This window comes from Monodelphis domestica, chromosome 1, assembly GCF_027887165.1.
Source record: "Monodelphis domestica isolate mMonDom1 chromosome 1, mMonDom1.pri, whole genome shotgun sequence".
Lineage (NCBI taxonomy): Eukaryota > Metazoa > Chordata > Mammalia > Didelphimorphia > Didelphidae > Monodelphis > Monodelphis domestica.
In genome coordinates this window covers 465,498,298-465,525,477 of record NC_077227.1, presented here as the reverse complement: position 1 = coordinate 465,525,477, position 27,180 = coordinate 465,498,298, and the positions used below count along the sequence as shown (strand labels likewise).

At 40.2% G+C, this 27,180-nt stretch overlaps 1 protein-coding gene across 18 annotated transcripts in view; it reads left to right on the top strand.

The window, feature by feature from the left end:
* RAPGEF1 (Rap guanine nucleotide exchange factor 1) overlaps positions 1-27,180 on the top strand; it is a 190,480-nt gene that overhangs the window by 82,009 nt on the left and 81,291 nt on the right. For 10 of the 18 annotated variants that reach the window (XM_056812611.1, XM_056812602.1, XM_056812597.1 and 7 more), the window contains exons 2-5: positions 4,496-4,635; positions 5,247-5,360; positions 13,058-13,236; positions 18,602-18,749. In XM_056812611.1, the coding sequence (XP_056668589.1) occupies positions 4,496-4,635; positions 5,247-5,360; positions 13,058-13,236; positions 18,602-18,749 (581 nt within the window). Of the gene's footprint in view, positions 1-4,495; positions 4,636-5,246; positions 5,361-13,057; positions 13,237-18,601; positions 18,750-27,180 lie in introns of those variants that run through there. The other 8 variants (XM_056812613.1, XM_056812604.1, XM_056812603.1 and 5 more) reach the window with 2 other exon arrangements.

Genomic DNA, 27,180 nt, shown 5'->3' with positions numbered 1-27,180 from the left:
CTCCTGTCAACACTCTTTCTCCTTTAGGATTTCATCTACTTTTATCAGATGAGGTGTTAGCTGTACAGATAACTCTTAATCTAGATATCAAATCCATACCATAATCAAATCATTGCTTTCCAACTGGGTATCTCTCCCCAGTGGTCCTATCAAACCCATGTGGAATACATTCTCTCCACCCCACCCTCCACCTTGTCTATCTTTCCTCCATACTACCCAGCCACAGTCATATCCTGGGAGTTATCCTTATTTCTTTCCCATCCCTCAACTCCCACATTGAATCAGTGGTCAAGTTTGTTGATTCAGTATCCATAACATTCTCTAGCACTTGTCTCCTTTTTACAAAATGGCCCAGTGGAAAGAATGATGCATTTGAAATCAGAATTGACTCCGCCACATTCTTTAAAAAAAATTTTGCATTGAATAAAGCCAATTTTCTTTCCCTCCTATCCCTACCTCCTCCTGGAAAAAAAGAAAAAGAAAACTCTTATGACAAATAGGAATAATTTCTAATCATTTGGTCCACCTCTCTAGTTCAGGTCCTCATCACATCTCACTTGAAATATTATAATAGCTTCCCATTAGTTTCCTTGTTTCCAAAGGGAATCCACATTCCCTTTGGTTGCCAAAACAGTCTTCCTATGGCATCTCCTTGACTGTATCACTATTCTGCCCCAAAATTGTCTAGGTAGGTTTCCATATTGTTTTCAATCCTTAACCTGATATGTAAGGCACTCTGCACATTTTGCACATTGTACTCTAATAATGAGGTGGATTTTTGCATTCATAAATGTAGATATTCCTTCTAACAATGTACATGAAAACCTATGACTATCCATCTCATGTGACTCTTGTTCAGATGTTTGCCACAGGTTGGTCCTCTCCACATGCTTGGAGGATAGGGAGTCGTTCTCCCTTTTTTCTGGTAAAAACATACTAGTAGAGCACATAGACCAACCACTATCTATATAGCTCACACCACTTGCCTAGCTCGTCTTTTCCAATTGCATGTTCTTTGATGACACTCTTTATTACAACAAAAGGTGACCTATATACCTACTTTCTCACTTATAGAATTTTAATGAAAATAATTGAAATTTCATAGAGAATACCCTTAGTGAAGCTATTAGTAGGGAGCAGGCAGGCTTTCACAGGTGATGGTCTATGTTAGACCTCCTCTTTACCATCACAGAATAGCTGTATGATGGAGAGAGAATACTAGATCCCAATGTTTATCATGTGTTGGTTATGGGGGGGGGGGGGGGAAGGCATTTGTTTTAGCAGCAAAATGCTATCTTCCAACAAGATGTTTTCCATGTGTACATCATAGGATTATAGATTATAGATTCGAATCAAGAAGGGAATTTAAAGGTCATCTTGTTCCAATCTGCTTATCTTACAAATTAAGAACGTAAAGGTCAAGTGATTTGTCCAAGGTCATACTGGTATTTTCAGGTCTTCTGACTCCAAAGCCAATTTCTATGCACTGTGGCAAGTGATGCACCTAAAGCACTGATGGCAAACCTTTTAGAGGGGTCAGTGATATGAGAAATGTCCTCAGGTGCCCAGAGGAGGGGGAAGAGAGCAGCCCAGCCCTGTGTCCCTCTGGCTTTCTAGTAACAAACCCTGATGAACTCTGTACTGGAGTGACAGTGCATGTGCCCCCAGAGAGGACTCTGGGTGCCCCCTCTGGCATGTGTTCCATAGGTTCTCTACCATAGTTCTAAAGAGAACAAGGAGGAAATATTCCAGATATGGTGGACAGCCTGTGCAAAAGCATGAAGGAAATGGGATGTCATGTAAGAGGAATAGCAAGTAGTACTCCTTGGATAGAACATAAGGGTTTTTGTCAGGGAAGAATGACATGAAATCAGTCTAGAAAGGTAGGCTGGACCTAGAACATAAAGAAATATATTCATTATTCATATGAAGTCATGCAAAACATTTTCCAGGGGAGCAGCTGGGTAGCTCAGTGGATTGAGAGCCAGGCCCAGAGGTGGGAGTTCCTAGATTCAAATCTGGCCTCAGACACTTCCTAGCAGTGTGATCCTGGGCAAAGTCACTTAACCCCCATTGCCTAGCCCTTACTGCTCTTCTGCCTTAGAACCAATATATAGTATTGATTCTAAGATGGAAGGTAGGAGTTAAAAAAAACATTTTCCATATTAGCCATGTTCGGGGGGAGGGAGGTAAGAAAAATAAAGAAAGGGAAAAAATATATTTCTGTCTGCACTTTGAGTCCATTAGTTCTCTATGTGGAGGTGGATAGCATTTAATATCATGAGTTCTTTGGAGCTGTGGTGAATCAATAATCAGAGTTGGTTAGCTTTACAATATTACTATTACTTTGTAGATTATTTCCCTGGATCTATTCACTTCACTCTGCATCAATTCATATAAGTATTCCCTGACTTTTTCTATAACTATTCCCTTCATTTTCTTATAGGACAACAATATTTCCCAACATGCATATACTAGAATTTATTTAGCCATTCCTCAGTTGATGGACATTCCCTTAGTTTCCAATTCTTTACCATGACGAAAAGAGCTACTGTAAATATTTTCATACTTATGGGTCCTTTTCTTCTTTCTTTGATCTCCTTGGGAGATAGACTGCCCCCATGTATAGAATGACCTGCTTCCTCATCTCTTCCTCCTGGTTTGTTTAAGTTCCAGCTAAAATCCTACCTTCGACCAGAACCCTTTCCCTATCTATCTGGATCCCTCTTAATTCTAGGACCTACCCTCTGTAAATTGTTAATAGTTACTTGTGTATTATCTCTCCCATTATCTGAGAACAGGGATTGTCTTTTGACTTCCTTTGTAGCCCCAGTATTTAGCACAGGTAGACCTTTAATAAACGTTTATTGATTGGCAACTTGCAAAATTGACATTTCTGCAATAAATTTCCATTTTAAAAATCACCCTCCCCCCTCCCCCAACAAACTCCTTTTATCACTTGATTGTGTCTAATGGTAAAGCTTGTTAAAGAGTATTAAATTCTATGGTAGACATAATATTGCTTTCAAATAATGACCTGAAGACAATGATCCCTAAGTCTTGGCAGAGGAAGGCTACCAGGATTATATTTCAGTCTACTTCAGTAGTTGTATATTTTCTTTCATGTTGACATGACCTCAGGCCTGTCTCACTCCTAAGCTAATAGCATAATCCTGAATCTTGGCTGGCCCAGCTTTAAACTCCCACCAGCGCTGAGGTTGGGCTCCAATTTAGGTAGGCAGCCAATAAAAGAGAAGGTGGAATCTCTTTCCCAAGTTTGGTGCTAAAAGGGCCCTGCCTGTAAATCTCCTAATGTGACTTCTCTTGCTCCCTTCCACACATTCACCCCTACTCTGTATTCATTAGAAACCTCATCTCAGCTTAGCTACTTTGTCAGATGGTCATTTTTCTGGACCTCAGTTTTCTCTTGTCTGAAATGAGGGTTTGGATTAGATGATCATGAAGGACCCTTTGTGCTCTAAATTCTATTCTGTGCTTTTGTGATTTTCAAAAAGCCAAAGTCCCCAGCATGTTTTGCAGTCCTACCTGCAGTCATTCCCTTCAGAGATTTATTCTAGTGAGGTGTGGAAGGACTCTCCTAGAGTGTGACTAAGACTGACTTAGCTGTGTAATGAAATGGGTCAGTCTGAGGTTTGGTGGTGTGTTTATACTTTATGTCTTATCAATGGGGTGATCAGTCTGGCCTTCTGCTTACCTTTGAGCCAAAGTGCCTTTCATTCCCAGATAACTCACAAGGCCAGATAGCTTATCTAAAGTCATCCCTGTTTCTGACTAAGGGATAGCTAACTGTTCATGAGAGAGACTTGAACTTTAGGTCCAGGTATCTATGAAGTTAAGTTTTATTGTTTGTTTTGTTTTGTTTTGATGTTGTAGAAATGGAAAGTTTGTTCCACCCTTATCAGAAATGTTACATAATTCCTTCCTGTTATCTTTTAGAGTGGCCTCCCTTCACCTAACACTGGCTCTGACTCTTTCAGCTATTACCTTATCTGATGTAGTGTCCTAAATAGGAAACTTATTTTACTTCTGAACTGAGTGCACCAAGTACTGGACTAGGAAGCAACAGTCCTGGAATGGGTTTTTCTTGGAGTTCTGCCATCCACTTAGCTCTGTGACTTAAGAACAAACCCATTCCCCTCTTAGGTCTCAGTTTCCCTATTTATAAAAATAAGGAGATTGGACCAGATAATCATTCTATGAGCCTAATTAATCATATTCTTCCTTTAACTTTGCTCAAATCCCTTTGCCTCGCCTCCCAGCTCTACATCCCAAAGAAACCAGATGGCAAGGAGGTTGCACAAATTCGTTAGATTGATTTTTCCCTTCCTTCTCTAAGAAATTGGACCTGTCAGAAAAAGAATCAGTATTCCTTTATGTTGGGTAGATCATTCACTACTACATGCAGTAAGTTTAATCTGGGCCACACCATTCCCCTCCTCACTCATATAGTGCTTCTACCTGGAATTGTTTTCAGATTCTCAGCGCTCTCATCTCTCCTCCTTCACCATGAAGCTGATGGACAAATTTCACTCACCGAAAATCAAGAGAACACCATCAAAGAAAGGAAAACTAGCCGATGTGCCTGTGAAAACCCTTGAGAAACCTGTGAACAAAGTAAGTCAAGGAATGGGGCTTCTTCGCATCTTCTCTTGGGTTAGTTTTGCTCGCCTCTACCTCCTGGGATTGATAGGGGCTTCTGCTTTTTTTAAATCACATTCCCGGGAGACGTTCCTTCTAGCACATTGCACCTATTCCATAGTATTTCATTATTTTAGGAGGGGCCTTCTGAGTTGCTGCAGTATGAACCATCCCAACGGTCACTGTGTTTAATTTTTATCAGAAGCAAGCTCAGTTGGCCCACAGCCATTCTCCTTTTCTAGCTCTGTAATGCTTTGGGCATTTAAGCAACTCTTTGTGGAATATGCTTCATGTTCTCACCCTCAAGGTACCACCACCTCCCCACCCCAAAGTTTCCCACATTCCCTGGTGTGCATACACACCATCATGGAGTTTATGATTTCCAGATCGTCTCTTGGCTTTGGGGTGTGTGCTTTTAAAAATGCAAAGTCTTTGAACCTTAGCCAAAGATGTCCTCAACTGCTGGTAACCTCAACAGGGAGAATCCAGCAGATGTATTGAAACAGCTGCTGATGTTGTCAACCCCTCCCTCCAGCCTAAAATGGCCATTTCAAGCCCTGTAGGAATCCAGGTTTCCTCTCTTCCAGGAGGCCACAGACAATTTTCTACCAGAGGGCTACCCTCCTCCCTTGGATCTGGATCACCAAGCAGTACAATTTATGTCCACCAGTGCTGTGGTTCCCAGGTCTCAGAGGCAGAAGGTCAGTGTGACATTAAGAATAATTGGGGTTGCCTTCTACTGCAGTGAACCCTGATCCCACTGTTGGGGGGGAATGAGACAATCTATTGCATCTATATGTACTGGGCTCTCTGCTTTTTTAGGGTTGGGTGGTGGCCATGGGTTCTAAGCACATTCAGGAAACAATTCAAAGAGGTCTCAGATGCCATTAGGATAAAAGTGAGGAAGCGGGCAGCCCCAGTGGGGCTTGGACAGTACTCCATGCTTCCATGTGGAACATCCTGGAATCCTCTCAGTTGTGGGGTTGGGTGAAGTACTCCTTGGAGTTTGTTCCTCGTAAGTGGGTGTGTTTCATCCCTCAACAGATGTTTTTCCCAATTACCAAAATTATCTGAATAGCTTAGAAGGGAGTAGGACATTCTGGGGAGAGGGGAGGAGGGAAGATATGGGTTATAGTCAAGGAAGAGCATGTATCATGCACTGTGCAGACAGAGGTTGAGTCTGGATGAAGTTGGGAAGGGGACAGACTGTGAATTCCCAAAGACTATGCCAGCAAAGTGAAATTCTAGTAGTACCTTCCAAACTAGAGAAGCCATCTAGCCACGTTCTACTAATAGACTTTATCTGTTCTCCGAGAACCTGCCCAATCTACTATGGAGCAGCTTATCCCCCAAATGTTGGCCAGTTAGTGATAATTTTTTTTTTTTTTGTGGAGACCCATCCAGTGGAACTAACTTTGTGAAAACTGGAGATCAGATTGGAGATATACTGGGCGTTACATTTGTGGTTAACAACTTATAAATGTAATTAATTGTTTCATATTGATCTGAAATTATGGCGGTATTTTTTAAAAGAGCTTAATGATTCAGGGCAGAAATCAAATAAACCTTTAAAAGAAACAAACTCGAGTGACTATCTGAGGTGGATTTATAGGAGAGCTTTCCTAACCGTCAGTGGTGATGCAACTGGCCTATAAATATTAGTGCTTTATGCTGTTGCCTTGACTGTTTTTCCTTTTGAGATTAATTCACAGAGAACCCTAAGAAAATACCATCTAATTATGTTGGGGATAGGGAGAAGATGGAGGAAGTTTTATTGTCTTATTTGAGTAGAATGATATTTTGAATGAGCTTCCCCATAGCAGGGGGGATTCTAGGATTAAAAATGAAATATTCAGATTTTGCCAGAGCTGATTTAAAATCCAGATCGCAAAACCATGGTTAAGTAGTAAACTAGGAGATTCAGTCAATACCACAGTTATTTTTTATTAAAGCCTGTCTAGCAATCTCCCAGAGGAGAGCTTAATATTAAACTCCAAGGAGAGTGCAAGATGTCATATTGCATCAACCCAGACAACCCAGGTTCAAATGATTTACTAATAGTAATGTTCAGGCTTTGCCTGTAGCCCATTGAAAGATTATTGGGTTTACTAGGAGGACACATGCACCCTTTGGCTCTTTAAAAGAATAACCCCCTCTTAAAGAGGCACAGGCATACTGGATGTTCTTCTGTCTTTACTGTTCTCTTTGTCATGATCTGCCAATTCAGTGCCTGCCAAGAGAGTATTTTCACTAAAATCTGAGTGTATGTAAACTCTATTTTTGGCATAGAGAACCTTGAGTACAAAGCTGTTTCAGATGCTTTATTGTTGCTCTTCCCCCCTCTGTGTATAGCCTAGATGAAGAAAAGGGGAGAATAGATGTTAAAATGTCATTTACTTGGTGGTAGAGCCTATAAAAACCCAGGCAGATGGTCTGAGCTTGGGGAAAGGCAGAAGCTTCTCTAGGTGTAAAATGACTCATGAGACAGGGAAGATGGGAGGGTAGCCTGAGGTTTGAAATAATGTTATTTGGCCCAGTTTAATTCCTTCTTTTTGATTATGCTTCTTTAAGGGGTACACCGCTGTAATCAAATGATAAGCTATTTGAGTGATTATGCTAGACAAAGTGAATATAAAAGTGCATTTTTTCTAAATCCACACATATAGTGGGAACATAAGGACAGCCCAGGAAATGTTGGGGAATCTGCCAATGTATAGCAACCCAGATCATGCCAAAAAATTTTTAGTGTTTCTTTTTTATTTCTGAGTTTTAAGACAGTTGCATTTTAATTCATTTGTGAACTTTGATATTCACCTGTGGAGTTTCCATAACACTTTGTGGATGGAGAATATGAAGTATTCCATAAAGAATTTATAAGCTTTTTAAACATTAAAAAAAAACAGTAAGATGAAACAAAACCAAAAAAAAAATTTTTTTTAAATAAGCAGAACCCAAAAGAAGAATGAGGTCTGGGGACAGTAAGCCTTCTCATATAGTTCAGGTGTGTTCCTAAGTGCTGTGCTGGGCACTGGGAACATAAATACACAAAATGAAAAACACACCTGCCCTCGGGGAACTTACATTCCTTTAAAAAACAGATAAATTAATGGTGATTTGAGTAGATCTGGGGATGCAGGGCTTAGGCATAAAGCAATACTAGAAGAAGCCAATTTCAGAGAATAGCAATTAGGTTCATTTGGATAAATAAATATTGATAACAAGGGTTAATAATAGAGAAAATGGCTCTTATAGAACAACAGTGTAGTAAAAAAAACACAAGACAGGGTGATATCCCAACCCTTACTAAATGTGTGACCTTGACCAAGTCACTTCCCACTCTTTACACTCTAGATCTCAGGGTCAATCAGTAACCATTTATTAGGTGCCTTTTATATGCCAAGTACTGTTCTAAGAGCTAGAGATACAAAGAAGGCCAAAAACAAAACAAAGATGAAAAAACAGTCCCTAGTCACAAGGAGCTCACGGTTGAATGGGGGACACAATCTGCAATTTACACAGTCTGTAACTACGCACAAACAAGAAAGAGCCTGGGTAAATCAGGGAGATTTCTTGTACAGAGAACAGCAAGGAGGCTGCCGTCACTGGATTGCAGGTATGAGGGAGGCAGTTAGGTGTCAGAACCCTGGAAGAGACCAGGTTGTGAAGGACCTTAAAAGCCAAATAGAATTTTATATTTGATCTTGGGGATAATAATAATAATAGGGAGCCATAGTAGTTTATTTCATTGTGAGGGGAACATGATTTCCCCATCTATTAAATGAAGTGTTATTAATTTGTTATCTAATGTTCTCAACCCCCCCCCCCCCCCCCCCCCAGCATTCTGTACTTCTCTCTTTTATGAGACTCTTTCTCTATCCAGCATTTTCTGATTCTGATTTTGGAATTTAATGACAATTTAGATGGGCTGAAGTTCACCTTCACATTATCTCTTTATTTTAGTTTTTTTAGTTTTAGTTTTTAATTTTACAATCTCTCTTAAACTTAAAGAGAAGTATACTAAGAGAACAAAATCTTAGATGATTTCGAAAGTATCAGAAATAGTATCTGTTTTCATAGATTTCATTTGGACCTTTTTATGTTACACATTAAAAATTACATCTCATTATTACTCAGCCCTGGTTTTTAGATTTTCTTGAGAAAAATAAAACTATGCTACAGTAATTATTCAGTAATTCTAACTTTTTACAGATTGGCCCTTCCCCATGGATAATCCAAATTTATATAGGCCAAATATACTATAACTATGCTGAACATTTGTTAAGTGACATGGTTATTGGTAATGTTATCCCCCAATTAGGAAAATGGCAGCAAAAATACAAATGATTAATCAAACACAAAAGTAGATTATTATCTACTTCTTAATATAGTGCTACTTATATATACTTCAGGGCTTCAGTGAATACTTGGTTATAGCAACAAACTATTTGAGGACTTTAGCGGGAACTCTCCTGTTATCAGCTTCTTGACTTCTATCCTGCATAGATAGAATATGATAAAAATAACTTTGTATCATGTAGAAAGAACACTGTACTGGGAATCAAGAAACCTGAGTTCTAATTCTGAATGTGATGCTGATTACTTTGGGTAGATCTCTTCACTTTTTCCCTTAAGATATCTCCTAGGCCTAAAATTATGATTCTTAAAAAATAGCTTTAAGTAATCGAATCTTTTGCCTTTTTCTCTCTTCTTTTCACTTTTCATATGTTCTCCAGTATTTTCTTCTCCTCTGCCTATGCTATAGACCTGCCTTCCATTACTGTGGGAGCATTTCTTAGTGGGGGAAGTACAAGGAGGCTAAAAGAATGGTTAAATTCCTGAATTTAATTGGAATTATTATTAGGAATTCCCTTATTCCCATATTTAGAATTCGCTAGTGTTGTATGGTTATTTGAGTCAGTGACAATACCTTGAGCCTGGTCCCATAAGCAGTACATGTCAGTGAGAGAGTTGAACTGGCTTGCCCTCAGTCTTGAGAGTTTATGTCTCAATCTAAGTGAAGTAGAGGGACTGAGTTCCTATTTCTTGCTGCAACTTCTTGTAAATAAATATCTCAGCCTAAACCACTGGCTGAATTTTCCAAGAAAGCCGCAATTTAACAACTAAAGGGAGCAGGGAAAAGCATAATGCCCAAAGGACATTAATTCTGGAAGAAGAATTTGTAGGAGAGTTAATGGATGAAACTTGAATCTGTTAAGCTGTCAACTCCTTTATTAGGCAATTCAGGCTGCCTTCCTAAACGAACAGATTTGACAGAGGACCTTAGAACAGCAGTTTCAAGAGGCCTTTCAGGTCCCCAGCAGCAACCAATCTTTCCATCCTAATGACAAAGTTTCTCAGGGCAGCTAAGTGGTACACTGGATAGAGTGCCAGATCTGGAGTCAGGAAGACTCTTCTTCCAGAATTCTAATCTGGATTCAGACACTTATTAACTGTGTGACCCTTGTCAAGTCACAGAGTTTTCTCCAGTGCATTGTCTTTCTTATTTTAATTTGTCACCAGTGACTCCCATATTGTACAAATATTCCTAGAGCTCTACATTTTGTAGGCTCATAAAATATCATGCCTGGAAGGGGACCTTAAAGATCTTAAAGATCAGCTATTTCAACCACCACATTTTAAAACCTTTGAAAATTGTCATGATTATTTATTTGTGCACAAATGGGGAACCGCCTCTTTTTTTTCCCTTTTTCATATACACTTAAATTTAAATGAAGGTCTCTTCTTTTTTTTTTCTTCTCTGCTATTTTGCTTGATGATCTCATTAGCTCACATGAATTCAATTATCTCTGTGCAAATTATTCACAGCTCTTATTTATCCATCCCTAACCTCTCTTGATCTCTAGTCTTGAATCTCCAGCCTATCTTTTGGAATCTTGAACTGGATGTCTCATAGACATCTTAAACTCAATATCCAAAACTGAACTCATTTTCTTCCTGCCCCACCTCCCAACCTCTCTTCTCTTCCCAACTTCCCTGTCATTATTGAGAATACCCCTATACTCTCAAACTCCCAAACTTACAACCTAGGTGTCATTGTCAGCTCTTCACTCTCTCCACCCCCATATAAAATCTGTTGCCAAGCCCTACCAATTTTACCTTCCTAATTTCTTCCTTTCTGTCTTAGATTCTATATTAAGTACTGGTTCCTAGACAGAAGAGCAGTAAGGGCTAGGCAACTGAGGTCAAGTGGCATGCCCAAGTCACACTGCTATGAAGTGCCTGAGGTCACATTTGAACCCAGGATCTCCCATGCAGTAGCCTTCTGATTGGTCTCGGAAGTCTTACCTCACTTCAATCCATCCTTCACTCAGTTATCAAAGCGCTGTTCCTAAAGCTTAACTGCAGAAACTTCCCATTACTTCCAGAATCAACTATAAAATCCTTTGTTTAGCTTTTAAAAGCTTTCATAATTTAATACTGGCCCTTTCCTACCTTTCCAGTCTCTTTACACGTTACTCCTTCCCAGGTACTATGCCATCTGGTGACATTGGCCTTCTGGCTACTCCAACAAGACACTCCTCCTGCCTCTGGGCATTTCCATTGACTGTTCACCAAATTAGAATTTCTCTCCTTCCTCATCTTCCCCTTCTGGCTTCCTTGACTTCCTTCATATCCCACTGAAAAGAAGCCTTTAGCAGTCATCCTGAGTGCTATTGCCTTTCCTATGAGCTTACTCCAACTTTTTCTTTTGTGTCCTATGTCCTATGACCTAGTCATTTCCATGTTGTGTCTCCCATTCGATGTGTGAGCTCCTTGGGGAAGACACCATTTTTTGCCTTTCTTTCTACCCCAAGCTCTTAGCACGTTGCTTGGCATATAGTAAGTACTTGATAAAGGCTGTTGACTAAAATGGTTTGGATTTAAGATGTATTCCTCTCCCAACCCTCCTTGTGTCTCTCCTTTTGGGAACAAGAAGCTAGTCTGCAGAATCACCAGCACCCTCTTCAAAGATGCTACAAATGGGATGGTTCATAAGGTTTGATGGCAGAGATGTGGTGTAAATCTAGTATTGCTTTCTGTTTTAATGGGTGGGTGTCCATTCTTTTGAGCATTCTCACTGATTGTATCTACATAATGAAGTCACCCAAAAGAGGGACCAATGGTTTTAAAACCATAGTCCCAAGGAAGACATAAGATGTTACTTCCTTCACATTCCCCGGTTTAAATTGTAATTGTAGACTGTTACTTGGACAAGTTATCCATTTAGTGGATTTCTACCATTCCCTTTTCTTTACCCTCTATCTGGATCTCTGAGAGAACTAGATTGGAAACAGCACAGTACCATGGAAGGATTCCTAGATCTGAAGGCAAAGGGACTTGGGTTCAAATCCTGATTATGCTACTTACTACCCTGTGTGACCTTAGGCAGGTCACTGAGTACTAGCTGACACCTTCATGTTCTAGATTCCTCAACAGTAAGATTAAAGAAGTGGACAAGGTGATTGTCCTGGTTCTGTCTGGCTCTAGATCTGTAATTGGATGATCCAGACTAAGTGGGAGAATGAGGTTGAACATAAAAGGACTGACTATCTAAGGGTCCTGACTACATGTGACTTCCTACATCCCAAAGTCAAAGAGAAATTATTTAAAGGTACTTGGTGCCTCTTCTGTTTATGTGGGTAATAAAAAACGAGTTATTTTCTTCTCCTTGATAGAAGAGGGCTTTTACTGTGAACCAAGGAAACCTGGATCCTGACAGTAGCTGTTTATGCTTTTCCTGAGTGAATAATCATTGCCATCTTCTCTTTACTAGGGTGCCACCTTCTCATCCAGAGAATAATTAACTCTTGGTGGTTTCCAAATCCTTTAGGATTTGTATTTTTTTAAACTGACAAGTATTCAAGCCATTTTGTAGTATTCAGTGGAAAATTATGATGGAGTATTTTGTTTCTTAACCCAGTAGCCCTCCTAAACTGAGAGAGATCTATCCATCTTAAAGAACCATAGAAGGAAGATTCCTTATATAATCTGCAGCCTATCTCTATGCGCCTCATGGGACCCTCCTAAGTATCTCATGGCCATTACCAAATTAGTTGTCATGATACTCTTGATTAGTGGCACTCTGTGTGGGGTTGATGAGGAGGAGAAGGAAGTGGTGTGTGGTGACTTTTCAAAACCACCAGCTTAGTAAGTCTGTTTGAGAAGCCAGGAAGGGAATTCAGGAAGATCTAGCCAAGCATCTTATGTCCAAAGACCCTCTGGCTCCCTGGAGGATGTCAGGCACCCTATATAGGGTGCCTGACATCCTTTGGGTGGGATTTTCTGCATTTGAGAGCTTTTCCTTTTCCCGTCAGTCTCAGGCTAATTTCAGTGAAATAAAAATAGCTCCCTTTAATCTCTCTCTTTTCCCCTCCTCGTCCTCAACTCACTGTTTCAGAATCTCAGCTGGCTGGAAGAGAAAGAAAAAGAGGTTGTCAGTGCCTTGCGCTACTTTAAGACCATTGTGGACAAAATGGCTATTGACAAGAAGGTGTTGGAAATGCTTCCAGGCTCAGCCAGCAAGGTCCTGGAAGCCATCCTACCACTAGTGCAGACCGACCCTCGCATTCAGCAGAGGTGAGTTGCTGGGGGTTTCTGCAGAGGGTCAGAACTGGATAAGAATGATTCCAGAGAGCTTAAAGCATTAGTAATCAGGTGCGATCACAGTGTGGGTTCAGCTGATGTCTTCATCTTTTGGGTCCCCTGCACATATTCTCTGATATGCTCAAATCAGTGCTTGCCTAGGATTACAGGATTTAGACCTCAGAGGGATCTCAGATCATCTCATCCTAGGATTCCTAATATTTTTGGGTCATTGACCATTTTCAAATGCATTTAAAATACAAAAGAAACCAATTATACTGAAATAAAGTTATCAAGAAAATACATATATTAAACCACATTCATGGATATAGATTAAGAATTTCCAATCTAGTCTAATCCTTTTATTATACAGACAAGGAAACTAGCTCCTGGGGAGAGCAGAGAAAGTATCCTGGACACATAAATCCTAAAGAGCAAAGCTACAATCAGAAGCTAGGTCCTCTGACCCCCAATCCAGGATGCTTTCTCTCTCCATATACACTATGCCATCTTCTCCTGCTTCTGAGCTCCCCCACCCTTTTCTCCTTTCCAAATGTTAAAATTTGACCCTGTTCAGATGCCACTTCCTAGAAAGTAGAAGGAACCTCAGCAAGCATCTAGTCCAGCCCCTACCTGCAGACCAAATTCCTCTTGATATCTCCAGGATGTGACCAGTCAGCTTTGGCTTAAAGATCTCCTTACCTTTTGAGATAGCTTGTTCCATTTCCAAACAGCTCCAATGATTAGGAAAGTTTTTCCTTATGTGGAGCCAAAGTTTGTCTTTCATAACTTCTAGCCAGTAATCCTAGTTCTTCGGTGTTCTGGGGCCAAGGAGGACAGGTCTAATCCTTCACCCATGTGATGGCCCTTTAGATACTTGAAGATAATTATCATATGTCCTGGCCCCCTCCCCCCCCCCAATTTGAAGTTCAAAGAGCTCATTGTGAGAGCCAACCTTGCCTCTTGGGACCTCTGTGACCTTAAAGCAGTTACTTCATCTCCAGAAAGAGGTGGTTGTATTTGATGACTTCTGATTGCTTTATGATTCTTTCAGCACACTCTCCCTTGGTGTATTTCCAAGTCTCTTCTTCCATGAGGCCTTCCCACATTTCCTTTGGTCAGGTGTTAGATATCCTCCATGTTCTGAAAGCACCAGGCACTTTCTTTGTCCCTCTGGCCCTGCAGGCACTTAATCAAAATCCCATCTCATTCTGGGCGTTCCCCTGGTAAATGCAGAATTGCATATTTGCCATATTTCTGTTCCCTTCATTTTACACATAGTAGACATCCATTAAATGTCTGTTGAATTGAATTATTAAACTGTTTACAGGAACAGAAAAGATCTGGACACATCTGGATCATCAGCCTGGTTTTATTAAGATACTAAATCCAAGCTAATGGTTCATATAAGCCTTATAAAACAGGACAGTCCTTGACCCTCTCTCCTACTCCATGGACCATCCAAAAGATCCTAGGTTATTGCCAACTGGAGTTCACGTCTGCTGTATGTGCAAATCTGTATATAGTCAGAACCTAAGAGAGAAAGGCTGGACTTTCCTAGTTCACCAGCTTTGTCTGGAGTTTACATGAATTACTGCCCTTTAACCCCAACAACCTCATTCATATCAGGACTATTAGTCAAGCACATATTCTGTATAGACCATTTTCTGGTTGAAATAAGGTGTTTCAATAAGAAGTTGACCGTCCATGGGTCATGCAAGTGGCTTAGGGGGCAGCTGGGTGGTTCAGTGGATTCAGAGCCCGGCCTAGAGATGGGAGGTCCTGGGTTCAAATATGGCCTCAGATACTTCCTAGCTGGGTGACCCTGGGCAAGTCACTTAACTCCCATTGCCTAGCCCTTACCACTCTTCTGCCTTAGAAACTGATAGTATTAATTCTAAGATGGAAGGTAAGGGTTTATTTAACAAATAAATAAGAGGTAGTCCGTCCGTGCCTTCATAAAACTTACAGTCAGACAGTTGATTGCACTCTGAGTCCATTTACTTCTGTGTAAGATGGAGCTACCAGCAGTAACACTGACTTCACTAAGTTATTGTAAGATGCTTTCTAAACTCTAAAGTGTTTTGTCAATTCAGATCACTAATTTTTGAGACACAGACTTAAGTAACTAAAGTGTATAATATTTCAGTAAGAAGATGGAAGCTAAGTGCTAAATGAGGCCTAAGGGAGGAAATCGTTACGAGCCATGGAATCAGGAAAGGTTTCCTGGAGGAAATGTCATTTGAGTTAGGTTGTAAAGAATGAACGAGAATTCAGCAGGGAAAGAAGAGAAGGGGAAGACATTTCAGGCATAGGAAACAGCTTGAACAAAGGTCCAGAGGAAGCAAAGGCTAGTATGTGCGCTGGGACTGAGTCTAGTTTGACTGGAATCTAGACTGTGTGAAGGTGAATGATAGGGGATGAGGCTGGAAAGAGATGCTGCTATCAGATCAGGAAAGTCCTTGAATGCCATGCAAAGGACTTAGAATTGATTCAGTAAGCAGCAGAAAACCTTGGAGGTGAAGGACTGCATGAGCAAGGATATGTTTAAGAGAGACTATTCTGGACATAGTGTGAAGGGAGAATTACAGAGGGAGCTTCTAAGAAAATTATATGGAGTTGAGACTTTATGCTTGTGCTACCTTCCTTAAGGAGTGTTGCAACAGATCTGCCCAGAACAACCCATTCTGTTCAATAATACCTGAAAAGTGTGTTTTGTTTTGTTTTTAATAGCATAAAATCCTCAATGAAAGCAACCCAGGAGGAGATGGGTCTTGAGCAGCCATCAGATTCCCTGCTGGTTTCATGTTTTCCTGCTATATTACCTGTTGAGGATAAATGCATCCCCATTTTGATTCTTTGAGATGGTTTCATGCTTATGTATCCCCCTGAGACTGAAAGTTTTATGAGCTGCTTTCAGTAGCTGGCAGTAAGGGGAATTTTTTTTCTTTTTCAGAGAAATAAAGCAGAGTATCTCACCATTTCCCAAGGAACCATCTGCCCTGCTAGGCTTCCTTCATAGGCTTTCAGCTAGTTGGCCCATTTACACATTGAACTGGCCCATATTGACTAAAAAGCTCATTGGAATTAATCTTAGATAAGACAGTTGGGATTTTTAAATAGCAGAAAATCAGGGCTTATCCTGGAGCCTTGCTAAACCCTTGTCCTCAAGTTAATTTGGCAACTAGCCATCCCATGTGCTGTTTTGTTCATTTAAGAGGCAATATGGTGTCACAGAAAAATCAATCGATTTGAAGTTGGAGGACCTGGAATTGAAACCTGGCTCTGCCACTTTCTAAGTGACCCTGGTCAAGATTTCTCATCTCTGTAAAATGAAAACAGTCATATTAAATGGTCTCTCAGGCCCCCAAGAGATTTATTAGTCCTCTTCTCTTATTATGGGCCCACTCTGTGCCAAGCTATGTGCTAGGCACTGGGAGAGATCCAGAGATAATTACATTTATAGACTGTAGGCTCTAAGAATGATGATAGATGATTCTCCTTCACTACGTTATCAGCAGATGTCTTGGGAGACATGTTAGAACAGTATCACTGCAGGCATGTACAAGATAATTTTCCTCCATTTCGGAAACAGGGACTTGACTGACCCACTAGGCAGCATTTTCATAATATTTTCCCCTCTCCTTCCTTTCCTGACAGAGAATCTAAGAGGAATACTATTTTGCTTACAAGCTAGCGCATAGAAGATGGTGGGAAGGGGGAGAACAGATTGTATGTGTGTGCACAAGAAAATAGTATTCTTGTTGAATTCCTTTTGTGCTTCTATTACCATCAAAAGGAAATAGAAGTGATTTGAATAAAGTGGGCTTTTTTTGAGTTTTACTTCCATGGAAAATTAATCAGCCTACTAGTAATACTTTGGAGGAATTCCTCTTTTGGCAGTGTCTCCTCACTTGGGATCATTCTTGAGAAGCTGACGGAGTTTTCAAAGGAAGGCTCCAGCTCCTGGGACAAGTAGACTTATAGGATCTAGAACTAAAAGGACTTTAGAGACCCTGTGAATCAAACCCTCCCTTTTACAGGTGGGAAAACTGATGCCTAGACAGAGTAAATAACTTTGACAGAGTTCCACAGATTATAAATGGCAAATTTCAGATCCGAATCCAAATCTATTGCCTCTGAATCTCAGGTTCTTGCTGCTTAGCACACTGTAAACATTGAGATACCCTCCTTTTTGTTCCCTCCTCCAAGGTAACCAGCCCAGAACCCACAGCTGGCCCTTTATACCAGCTTTCTTGAAGCTAATCAATGAGGAGTTCGTCTTGTTTTGTAGACATTTTTCTATTTCTAATGGGACTTGAAAGTAGCTTGCAGTTTAGTCTCACTCCTCTCCTGTTTGAACATGCACAGACAGAATGGACTGATGGGTTAAGGGGGGTGGGGTGGGGAATGTAACTTTCCTTTGAGTCTTGGATTAGAATGATATTTTTTTCTTATCTGATTTCCAAGGCCTTTTCATATGTTCAACATTGTGTTTTCTTCCCCCAAAAGGGGTGCTTTATTTCTAAATGGCTACCTCAATTCTGTTCTCTCCCCCGTTTCCCCAAATCCGTCCCCATAAGGAAAGAAGGATATTCATTAAACTACTCTCCCCCAGTGTTCATTAGTAATACTTAATGCATTGAATGAAGAGAAGATAATTTTCAGCCTTCCAAGGAAGCATAAATGAAAGTTATCTGAAAAGTGGTTCTAAAATATATGGCAACATTATGAAAATAACTTTATCTTGGCTACTGCTGCATAACCATTAAGACAACCTCAAAGTAATCCAAACTTCTGTTTTCTTAAACTTATGCTGGAGAGAAATGACCTCACAACTTTGGACCTTAATCCACACCCCTTAACCCCACCCCCAGCAAAAATCACAGATCTGTGAATTTATCATTCTTGGGATAACGTTAGTTAAGGCTGGCCTATGAGAAACCCTGAGCCACTATTCTCCTGTGACTGAGAATAAAGAGCTGAGAAACTGAATGTTTTATTCATAGCTCACTCAGAGAGAAATTCTAAAATATTACCAGTCCACTAAAAGGTCATGATCACTCCTTCCAAAGAACCTACCATGAAAAGATCATAAGTGTGTAGGATTTGAGGTCACAATTCACAAAAGTGATATGGTGATATAGATCATGTCTAATAAATAAATACTTTTTCTATGAAGAAGAAAGAGACACTGTGTAAAATATTGAAATTTGACCTCGACTCTGTTGACACTGCAGGGAAAATCTACTAGCATTGGAATCGTATTCTGTTTTCCAACAATTCATTCAATGGGAGAATTTCTTCAAGCATCAGACCATGTACTTACTTACTTTACCAGTCCTTTTCTCCCCTCCAGCTCGGCCATCTCCTCTTGCTACAGCCGGGTATACCAGAGCCTAGCCAATCTCATTCGCTGGTCAGATCAAGTGATGCTGGAAGGTGTAAACTCAGAAGATAAAGAGATGGTGACAGAAGTGATTAAAGCTGTTCTGGATGGAGTGAAGGTACTGTGATCCAAACACTATACTAAATTCTGTGATGTGACATGCTTAGAAAGGATAACATCTGTACATAACTCTCCTAAGAGCAGACAGTCTTTAGGGACACCTAAAACCTAAAGAAATTTTTTTGTGGTATTAATATAGTTTAATCTCTTCCAACAGTTCAGAGCTGAGTGGGTTGTCCAGTCTGATATTTACTTGATTCTCATAGGAGAGGTATATCTAGTGACTTGAATTATGCTTGCTCCAAAAGGCTCATCCTGGCTTTTTAAGAATGTGCCAGAAACAATTTACCTTCATTGAGCATTGTAGTAAATTTGCAGTAAGCCTTCACTTTGCTGGACTAACTGGGCATGTTTGTTATCTGAACACAATCTGATAAGAGTGTTCTGGGAACTGGTATGTTAACTGTCACATTTTCATTTTTCAGAAAGTACTTTTTAATAGGGAAAAACTAGACTCATACCCCCACAGGGACCCTCTTCAGCCTCTTGTTTGCAGACCAGAGAAAGGTTTGAGCTCTTGACCCAGGCCCAGATAATCTATGTAATCTGAAAGCCTACTTCAATTCTTTTTAAATGGCTAGCCCTGCCTTGTTCTTGTTGTCAGATTCCCGAAATATGTATCAACCTTACTCCCTTTCACCAGTAGCTCCAGAGATAAAAACTAGAACCAGGGAGTTACAGAGAAACAGTTTCTCCCTCAGTATAGGGAAAGCCTTTCTAACAATTAGAGCTCTCCATTCATTTTGAGCTTCTCATAATTGGAAATGTTCAAAGAGAGACTGAATGACAGTTTATCAGGGATGCTATATATAGGAAGATTTCCTGCATTTGTGGGGAGTAAGGATGGACCAGATGTCTTCCAAAGTGTCTTCCAGTTCTTAACACTGTATTCTAAGGCCCCTTCTGGCGCTGACATTCTATGTTCTAAGGCAGTGATGTCAGTGAACCTTTTAGATGGTCTATGATGTCCCCAGATACACATGGAAAGGAGGAGGGAAGCAGCCCTCCCCCATCCCTCTGGCTTTCTAGTACAAACTCTGGAAACCTCTGTGCTGAGATGACAGTGGGCATGCACACGTGCCATAGTATCACCACCACAGTTCTAAGTTCTTTCCCTGCTCTAACATTCTGTGATCTAAGGCTCCCTCCCAGTTCTGCTATTAGGTGTTCTAAAGTCTCTTCCAGCTCTGACATTGTAGGTTCTCATTCTTCATACTAAAGCCTCTTCCAACCCTAATAGACCTTGTTTTGAAGTCTGTTCCAGTTCCAACATTCTATGCCATAAGGTCCTTTGCCTAAAATATGTGCTTTTTTAACAGCTCCCGAGTGGCTCTCATTTTAAAAAGAGAGACTGCTGAGGTGTCATGTTCGAGGAGTGCGTGGCTATTAAACTCTCCTTTGGTGCAATGTATCCCTCTCATTCTCATCCCAAAGGGTGGTTTTAAAATAGACTTTAACCAATCAGTCCAGTTGTTTATATCTAAACCGGCTTCTCGAAGTGCTTTTATTTTTAAGGCCAGATTCTCAATTTTTTTAGACTAAAGGTCATTGCAAAAGTTAAATACAAAATAACTTTCAGAAAGTCAGCAAGCTCAGAAAAGAGTCAGACCGAGTTTCTGGGCATGAAAACCTATAGTGTTCCCAACCTGATTTTCCAGATAGAGTCATAAACACCCAAATGCCATTGTACCATTTTGAGCTGTCTAAAATGGTGCTGGCTATGATTTCTGAAGTAGTCAATACAAAAAGAGATAGCCTTTTGTCAAAATTGTTCTCAGTTGAAAAGCATTTAAGTGCCCACCTTTTACCAGGCACTGGGTGAAATGCTGGGGATCCAAAGACAAAGCAAAACAAACCTTGCCTTCAAAGAGCTTATATTCCAAGGGAAGGCTGCAACATACACTTGTATAGTTCTATACAAAATGTACACAAAGCAAATACAAGGTAACCTTGGAAGAGGAAGCACCCCCAGCAACAATGACCTCATGCAGAAGTCTTGAGTCTCCAATGAAATCAGGGTTTCCAGGAGATAAAGGTGAGGAGGGGAGAACATTCCTGGCATGGAAAATAATTAGTGCAAAAATCGGAGATAGGAGATAGTGTTCTATGTGAGAGACAAGCATGTGTAAGGCACTAAAAGGTAGAATAGGCCCACTCATCAGGAGCTTGAAGCACCAGAGGAGTTTATATTTGATTCTAGAAGTCATAGGGAGCCATTGGAGTTGACTGACTTAGTGTGATAATAGTCAAACCTGAATTTTAGGAAAATTACTTTAATGTTCTGTAGTGTCAAACTCAATTAGAAATATGAGCCCTGTACCTACATATTGACCTAAAAACCCACAAATTAACATTATCTGTGTTTTATTGTATTTTTCTTTGTTTTGTTAAATATTTCTAGGAGCAGCTAGGTGTCTCAGTGAATGGGAAGCCAGACCTAGAGACAGGAGGTCCTGGGTTCAAATATAACCTCAGACATTTCCTAGCTGTGTGATTCTGGAGAAGTCACTTAACCTCCATTGCCTAATCCTTCCCATTCTTCTGTCTTGGAACCAATACACAGTATCAATTCCAAAACAGAAGCTAAGAAAAAAATTTTTCCTCAATTATATTTTAATCTGGTTCTAGCTGTACTTGGAAGTTTTGTAGAATTATCATGAGTTTGACATTTCTCATATCGAGGACAGATTGGTTTGGGGAGAGATTAATTTTTTTATTTGAAAATTTTTATTTAATCAATTAATTTAGAATATTTTTCCATGGTTACATAATCATGTTCTTTCCCTTCCCTTCTCCCACTCCCCTCCCGTAGCCAACAAGCAATTCCACTGGGTTTTACATGTACCATTGATCAAGACTGAGGAGAAATTAATTAAGAAACTATTGAAATGGTCAGGCAAGAAAATATGAAGGCCTGAACTATATAGAGATAGTGGTGTGAGTGGAAAGAAGAGAAAAGAAGCAAGTAACAACAAGATCTGGCAATTGCTTGGGTACGTGGGGTGGTGAGCAGAAGTGAAAAATCAAGAATGATACATCAAGGATGTGAAAGGAAAGGATCATAGCTCCCTTGGCACTATTAAGAAAGTTTGAAATTCCGAAGGGGACATGGGTTGTCAAAGGAAAGATACTGAGTTCTACTACCATGTTGAATTTGAGAACCTATGAGGCATCAAGTTCAAAATGTCTAATTTCTAATGTTGATGGGCATTTGGAACTCAGAAGAGAAACTAGGACTGAATTAGAGTAAACCTAAAATACCTCAGATCTCAGGGTCACTTAAATAGAAGAAAGTAAAAGGTATTATGAGATCTGCCCCCTCTCCGTTCTCCCTGCCTCTCCCTCCCCCTCCCATTCAAGACATCTACAAAAAAAAATAGAGGGTTGGACAGTGAGAAAGTATGCTGGATTTGCCCCCAGCAGTTAGGGTAGTTGGGGTTAGAAAGTTGTTAAGTTTATTAATCATAGAGAGATGTCACTTCCTGTTTCCAGGAGTCCTTAAGTCTGAAGAAAAGTCCCGAAGGATTGTTTGCCTCACTCCAGAGACCTGTTTAGGCCAGGACACCTTATAAGCCAATGTCTTGGTACTGTAAGGAAACCATGCTCAGCTTAGGGAAGAATAGGAGGGGAGGCCAAGAGCACTGAATACAGAACTCCTGTGGTTATGTATTCGTCACAGTTGGAGGAGAAACACAGGCACGTTCTTTTAAACTGACTCACCACCTTTGAAGTAACTCATTCAATTGTTAGATGTGATCTCTTTTTTTACTGGGTTACAAAAACGGGTTTTTTCTTCTCTCTCTGAATGAGTAATATAATTTATCATCCCATATTTCCTTTTCTATCTCTCCCTTAAAAGAAAAAAATTCCATACCTATAAATAGGTGAATTCTTTTCTAAATTGGTCCCTTCCTAGAAATCATGACCATAGATCTTATCCATGCCATCATACTTCAAGTCATGATTACTTAGATGTATATAACCATATTTCTGAAAAAGTTGTATATAGATTGAATCATGTTTTTAAATGGAATAAGGAGATCCTTTATTCATTTATTTTTATAAACCCTTACCTTCCATCTTTTTTATTTATTATTTTTTTTAAACCCTTACCTTCCATCTTAGAATCAATACTGGGTATTGGTTCTAAGGCAGAAGAGTGGTAAGGGCTAGGCAATGGGGGTTAAGTAACTTGCCCAGGGTCACACAACTAGGAAATGTCTGATGACAGATTTGAACCTAGGACCTCCTGTCTCTAGGCTTGGTTCTCAATCCACTGAGCCGTCCTGCTGCCCCCAAGAAGTTCTTTTATTTAAAGAAATTTACTAGAGCATCTTTTTGTAAAGCAAATGATTATCTCCTAATTTATCCCGACTATAAATTCAGATATCCATGCCTAGAATGTGAATTGTGCCCATGCTCCATTTTTCAAAAACTCATAATATTCTACTTGATGTTTTTAGAATTAATGTTTCCCTGTAAATCTGCTAAACTGGAGCACAAGATAGAATTTGGGTGTAGAAACTACCACATCTGTTCCAACCATTGTAAGCAGCAGCAATTTTCCCTTTTATTTGACCCAAATGTGTTCTTTCTCAATTCTATCCTATTACTCATAGTTATTAGATTGCCTCTTCTAGGCCAAGAAATCTTTTTATATCATCAGGTATTTGTAGATTATTACATTTACAGTTCACTTTAGTTCCTTCGACTTCTCAAATCACAGCTAACTTCAAGCTGGAAGGGCATTTTAGAGAGCAGTTTAATCCAACTCCTGTCTCTGAGGACAAGTTTGTTAAAAGAGGAGGAAACTGAGGCAGGCTACACCCTCCTTTAATTTTTGAGTTGGAATTTCTTGCAACTGAATGTGGGTTATTTTTTTTTTCTGATGCAAGGATGTCCTGGTTTCAAAATAGTATTCCAAATGCAACTGCTGATACCAATTCAGATTTTCCCAGCACCATTAGGCTTCTTTCCTCATTGTCCTTTATTCTCACTTGTCTTTGGAAGAATTTGAGCTTGCCTCTGGCTGCCTTGTTTCTAGTCTTTTTAACAAATGCCAATTTATTTCTAGAAATGAAACTCATAAGAGCTCTTCTTATGTATGATATTACCCAATCACACCAAATACACTTCTCTATTTTGAATGCTTGTTGCTGTGTTCCTCAGTGAGAAAGAAGTTTTTTCTATTGATTTGTTACCTTTTAAAAAAACAAACTTTAGGATGTGGGCAGGACAGAAAAAATCCCCTTTTTTCCGTCATCATAGTATTGCATTTGTGTCCCCAAAATCCTATAAATTTTTATTAAGCAGCATCAGTTAAGAGAGACATTTCAGCTGTGTATAATCACTGTTCTGGCCAGCCCCATATTGCCAAGGGTTCCCATAGCCTCCTTAGTCAAGTCCAAAGAGGTATGAGGACCATATTTATCAAGAATTGATCTATAGATAAAATGACTTTGATGTGGTTTACACTGCCCTGACCTCAGGCCCCAGGACCAAACCATCTCCTATGTGACATCAGCAGGCAAACAAAAAGTAAAAGACAGAGATGGAGCAGACAGAGGCAACTTTTGGCAATGCCTTATGACTATAGAGTAACATAGGTTTTGCCCTCAGGTAGCTATATAGGAGATAGGTCTATAGGAGATGGGTATTGAAATGGGTCTACTGGGGAGTTTTGTAGAGTATGTACCCACTGGTGAATTTTGGCACATTGGCCCTGCCATTGAGTTACCTGGCTTAGAGCGTTGCTATTGGCCAGGTAGTAACAACACCCTGTCTTCGTTCCCCTTTGCTAGACACCTTCCCTTCTTGTCACCAAGAAGGGAATAGAGAAATTTACAAATTGCTTGCCTTTAGCAGCTTGAAACTCTTCCATTTTTTCCTTTATTTTTTTAATGTGGATAAAATGAACAGAGAGAAGAAATTAGAGATCAGAGCTAGTCCTAAAAGAACATTAAATATACATATCCTCAAATCTCCTTTCTGACTTTCACACAGAGCTAGCATGGCTTGAGTCAAAAGTCCTAAGCCTGAGTTGTGATTTTGACTGTCCCATCAGGTGACCATTGCAAGTGAAGCCACTTAGCCTCTGAGTCTCCGAGCACTTATCTGAGGTCACATGAGGATAATCACACTTGCACTGCCTACTTCACAGAGCTGGTGTTGAGAAAAGTACTTTGTAAACCTTTATGAGTTATAGAGAAATGAGCTTTTTATTATAAAGTACATAAGATATTTAGAGGCATCCAGTGGACAGAGTGCTGGACCTGGAGTCAGGAAGACTTGTCTTGCTGAGTTCAAATCTGGCCTTAGATACTTACTAGCTAGATGACCCTGAGCAACTCACTTAACCCTATTATTTGCCTCCTTTTTTTCCATTTGTCAAATGAACTGGAGAAGGAAATGATAAGCTACTATATAGTACCTTTGTCACGAAAACCCCAAATGGAGTCAGCAAAGAGTCAGACATGACTGAAATCTTCTGCACTCTATCCACTGTGCTGCCCACTCTTTCAGAAGAGCTTTCTTTTACTATTCACCCTTATTTCAGTGATAGTTTGAAGCATTCAGTCTGCCACATTTGAATGTTCTATGTCATGCAGCCAATATTTGAGGCTAAATTAGATAAAAGAAAAACAAGAAGATAGCCCAGAAGTTACAGAGCATACTCTATGTGTCAAGTTGCCAGCATATCCTCAGAAAATACATTTTTGCTTTGTGCTTAAAATGTTTTTTAATTTCATTCCTTTTATTGCATGTACAATGTGGTATCATCAGTTATTTGAGCTCTCAAATGTCCAATCATGCTCCATTAAGAAAAGGAAAATGACAGGAACCTCAGTCCTAGTATCCATCACCAACTTTTATAGCTTTCTCTGAATGGGGATACAGCAGGAAGAAAGGTAAAAAACCTTACAAAATGCCCCAGGATGTAAGTGTCCTCATAGGATATTAGGACAAGAGCTTAGTCTCAGCATCTGAGTTGAAAGGGTCTTTGGATGCAAACCCACCTAAATAAGGATACATTTTCACAATATCTCTGGCAAGTAGTCATCAAGTCTTCACTTAAATATCACAAGCAAGGAGAAACCACCTACCTCCCATATCAGTCCATTCTACTTTTGGATAATGCTAATCATTAGGGGTTTTTTGCTCACATAGCCAGAAGAACTCTGTCTTCCTGTTCCTGCTTCTTTTGGTTGCTTTTCATCATTCCTTCTGAGCAACCCAATCAGAACAAATCTAATCCCTCTTCCTCATGATAGCCCTTCAAACCCTTGGAGATGACAGCCACATTTCCTCTTTGGTTACACATCACCAATTCCTCAGGTCATTTCTCCTATGACATGGTATCCGACCGTGCCCCTCTCCTCTTGGTGTTGCCTAGGTCACAGTGCTCAGAGCCAAAACTTGAACACCGGGGTGTCATTGCCAGGCCTTGCTCAGTGCAGCTAGCTGTGGGATACAGCATTCTGCTGATATTCAGATTAAACAGGAAAAATATATCCTGGACATAGATTAAATGCCAGACACCTTGAGCCATGTCAGTTACATTAGCTTGCTGACAGGAACCCTGGGAATGCTTGTTAAAAGGGGGCAAAGTCAACCTCAGCATTGCGGAACCAGCTCTTTAGAAATTTAACAAATTCTTCTTGTATCCACATGCAAAGCAAAAGCTTAAGCAAACAGATGGGCCTTCAGTCATGCCCCCAAGGTCAATCAACTCCCAGCTGCACCAGCCTGACAAAGGGAGCTAACTCCAAAGGACTGTACTTGGTTTTGCTAATGCTTATGCATTTGGTGGAGCAAAAATGGTCAACAGTCATACCCCCAAGCTCTGCTAACACCCCCTTCCCACTGGTTGGAGTTTTGAAAGGCCGCATCAGATATAATCTGGTTATTAGCACAGAGGCCCCATGGCCACAGCAGTCCCTAAGGCATCCTTTCATTCAGCAAGGAAAACATAGGCAGAACTCCACATGTCTGGGCTCTTTAAGCATGGAGATTACTCTTAGAGAAAGGAACTCCACCAGTTTGTTTTTTAAAAGACTTGTACAAGAATATTCATAGCTGCACTTTTTGTGGTGGCAAAAAACTGGAAAATGAGGGGTTGCCCTCTGATTGCAGAATGGCTGAACAAATTGTGGTATCTGTTGTTGATGGAATACTATTGTGCTCAAAGGAATAATGAACTGGAGGAATTCCATGGGGACTGGAACAACCTCCAGGAAGTGATGCAGAGCGAGAGGAGCAGAACCAGGAGAACATTATACACAGAGACCGATACACTGTGGCACAATCGAATGTAATGGACTTCTCTACTACCAGCAATGCAATGATCCAGGACAATTCTGAGGGACTCATGAGAAAGATCACAATCCACATCCAGAGAAAGAACTGTGGGAGCAGAAACACAGAAGAAA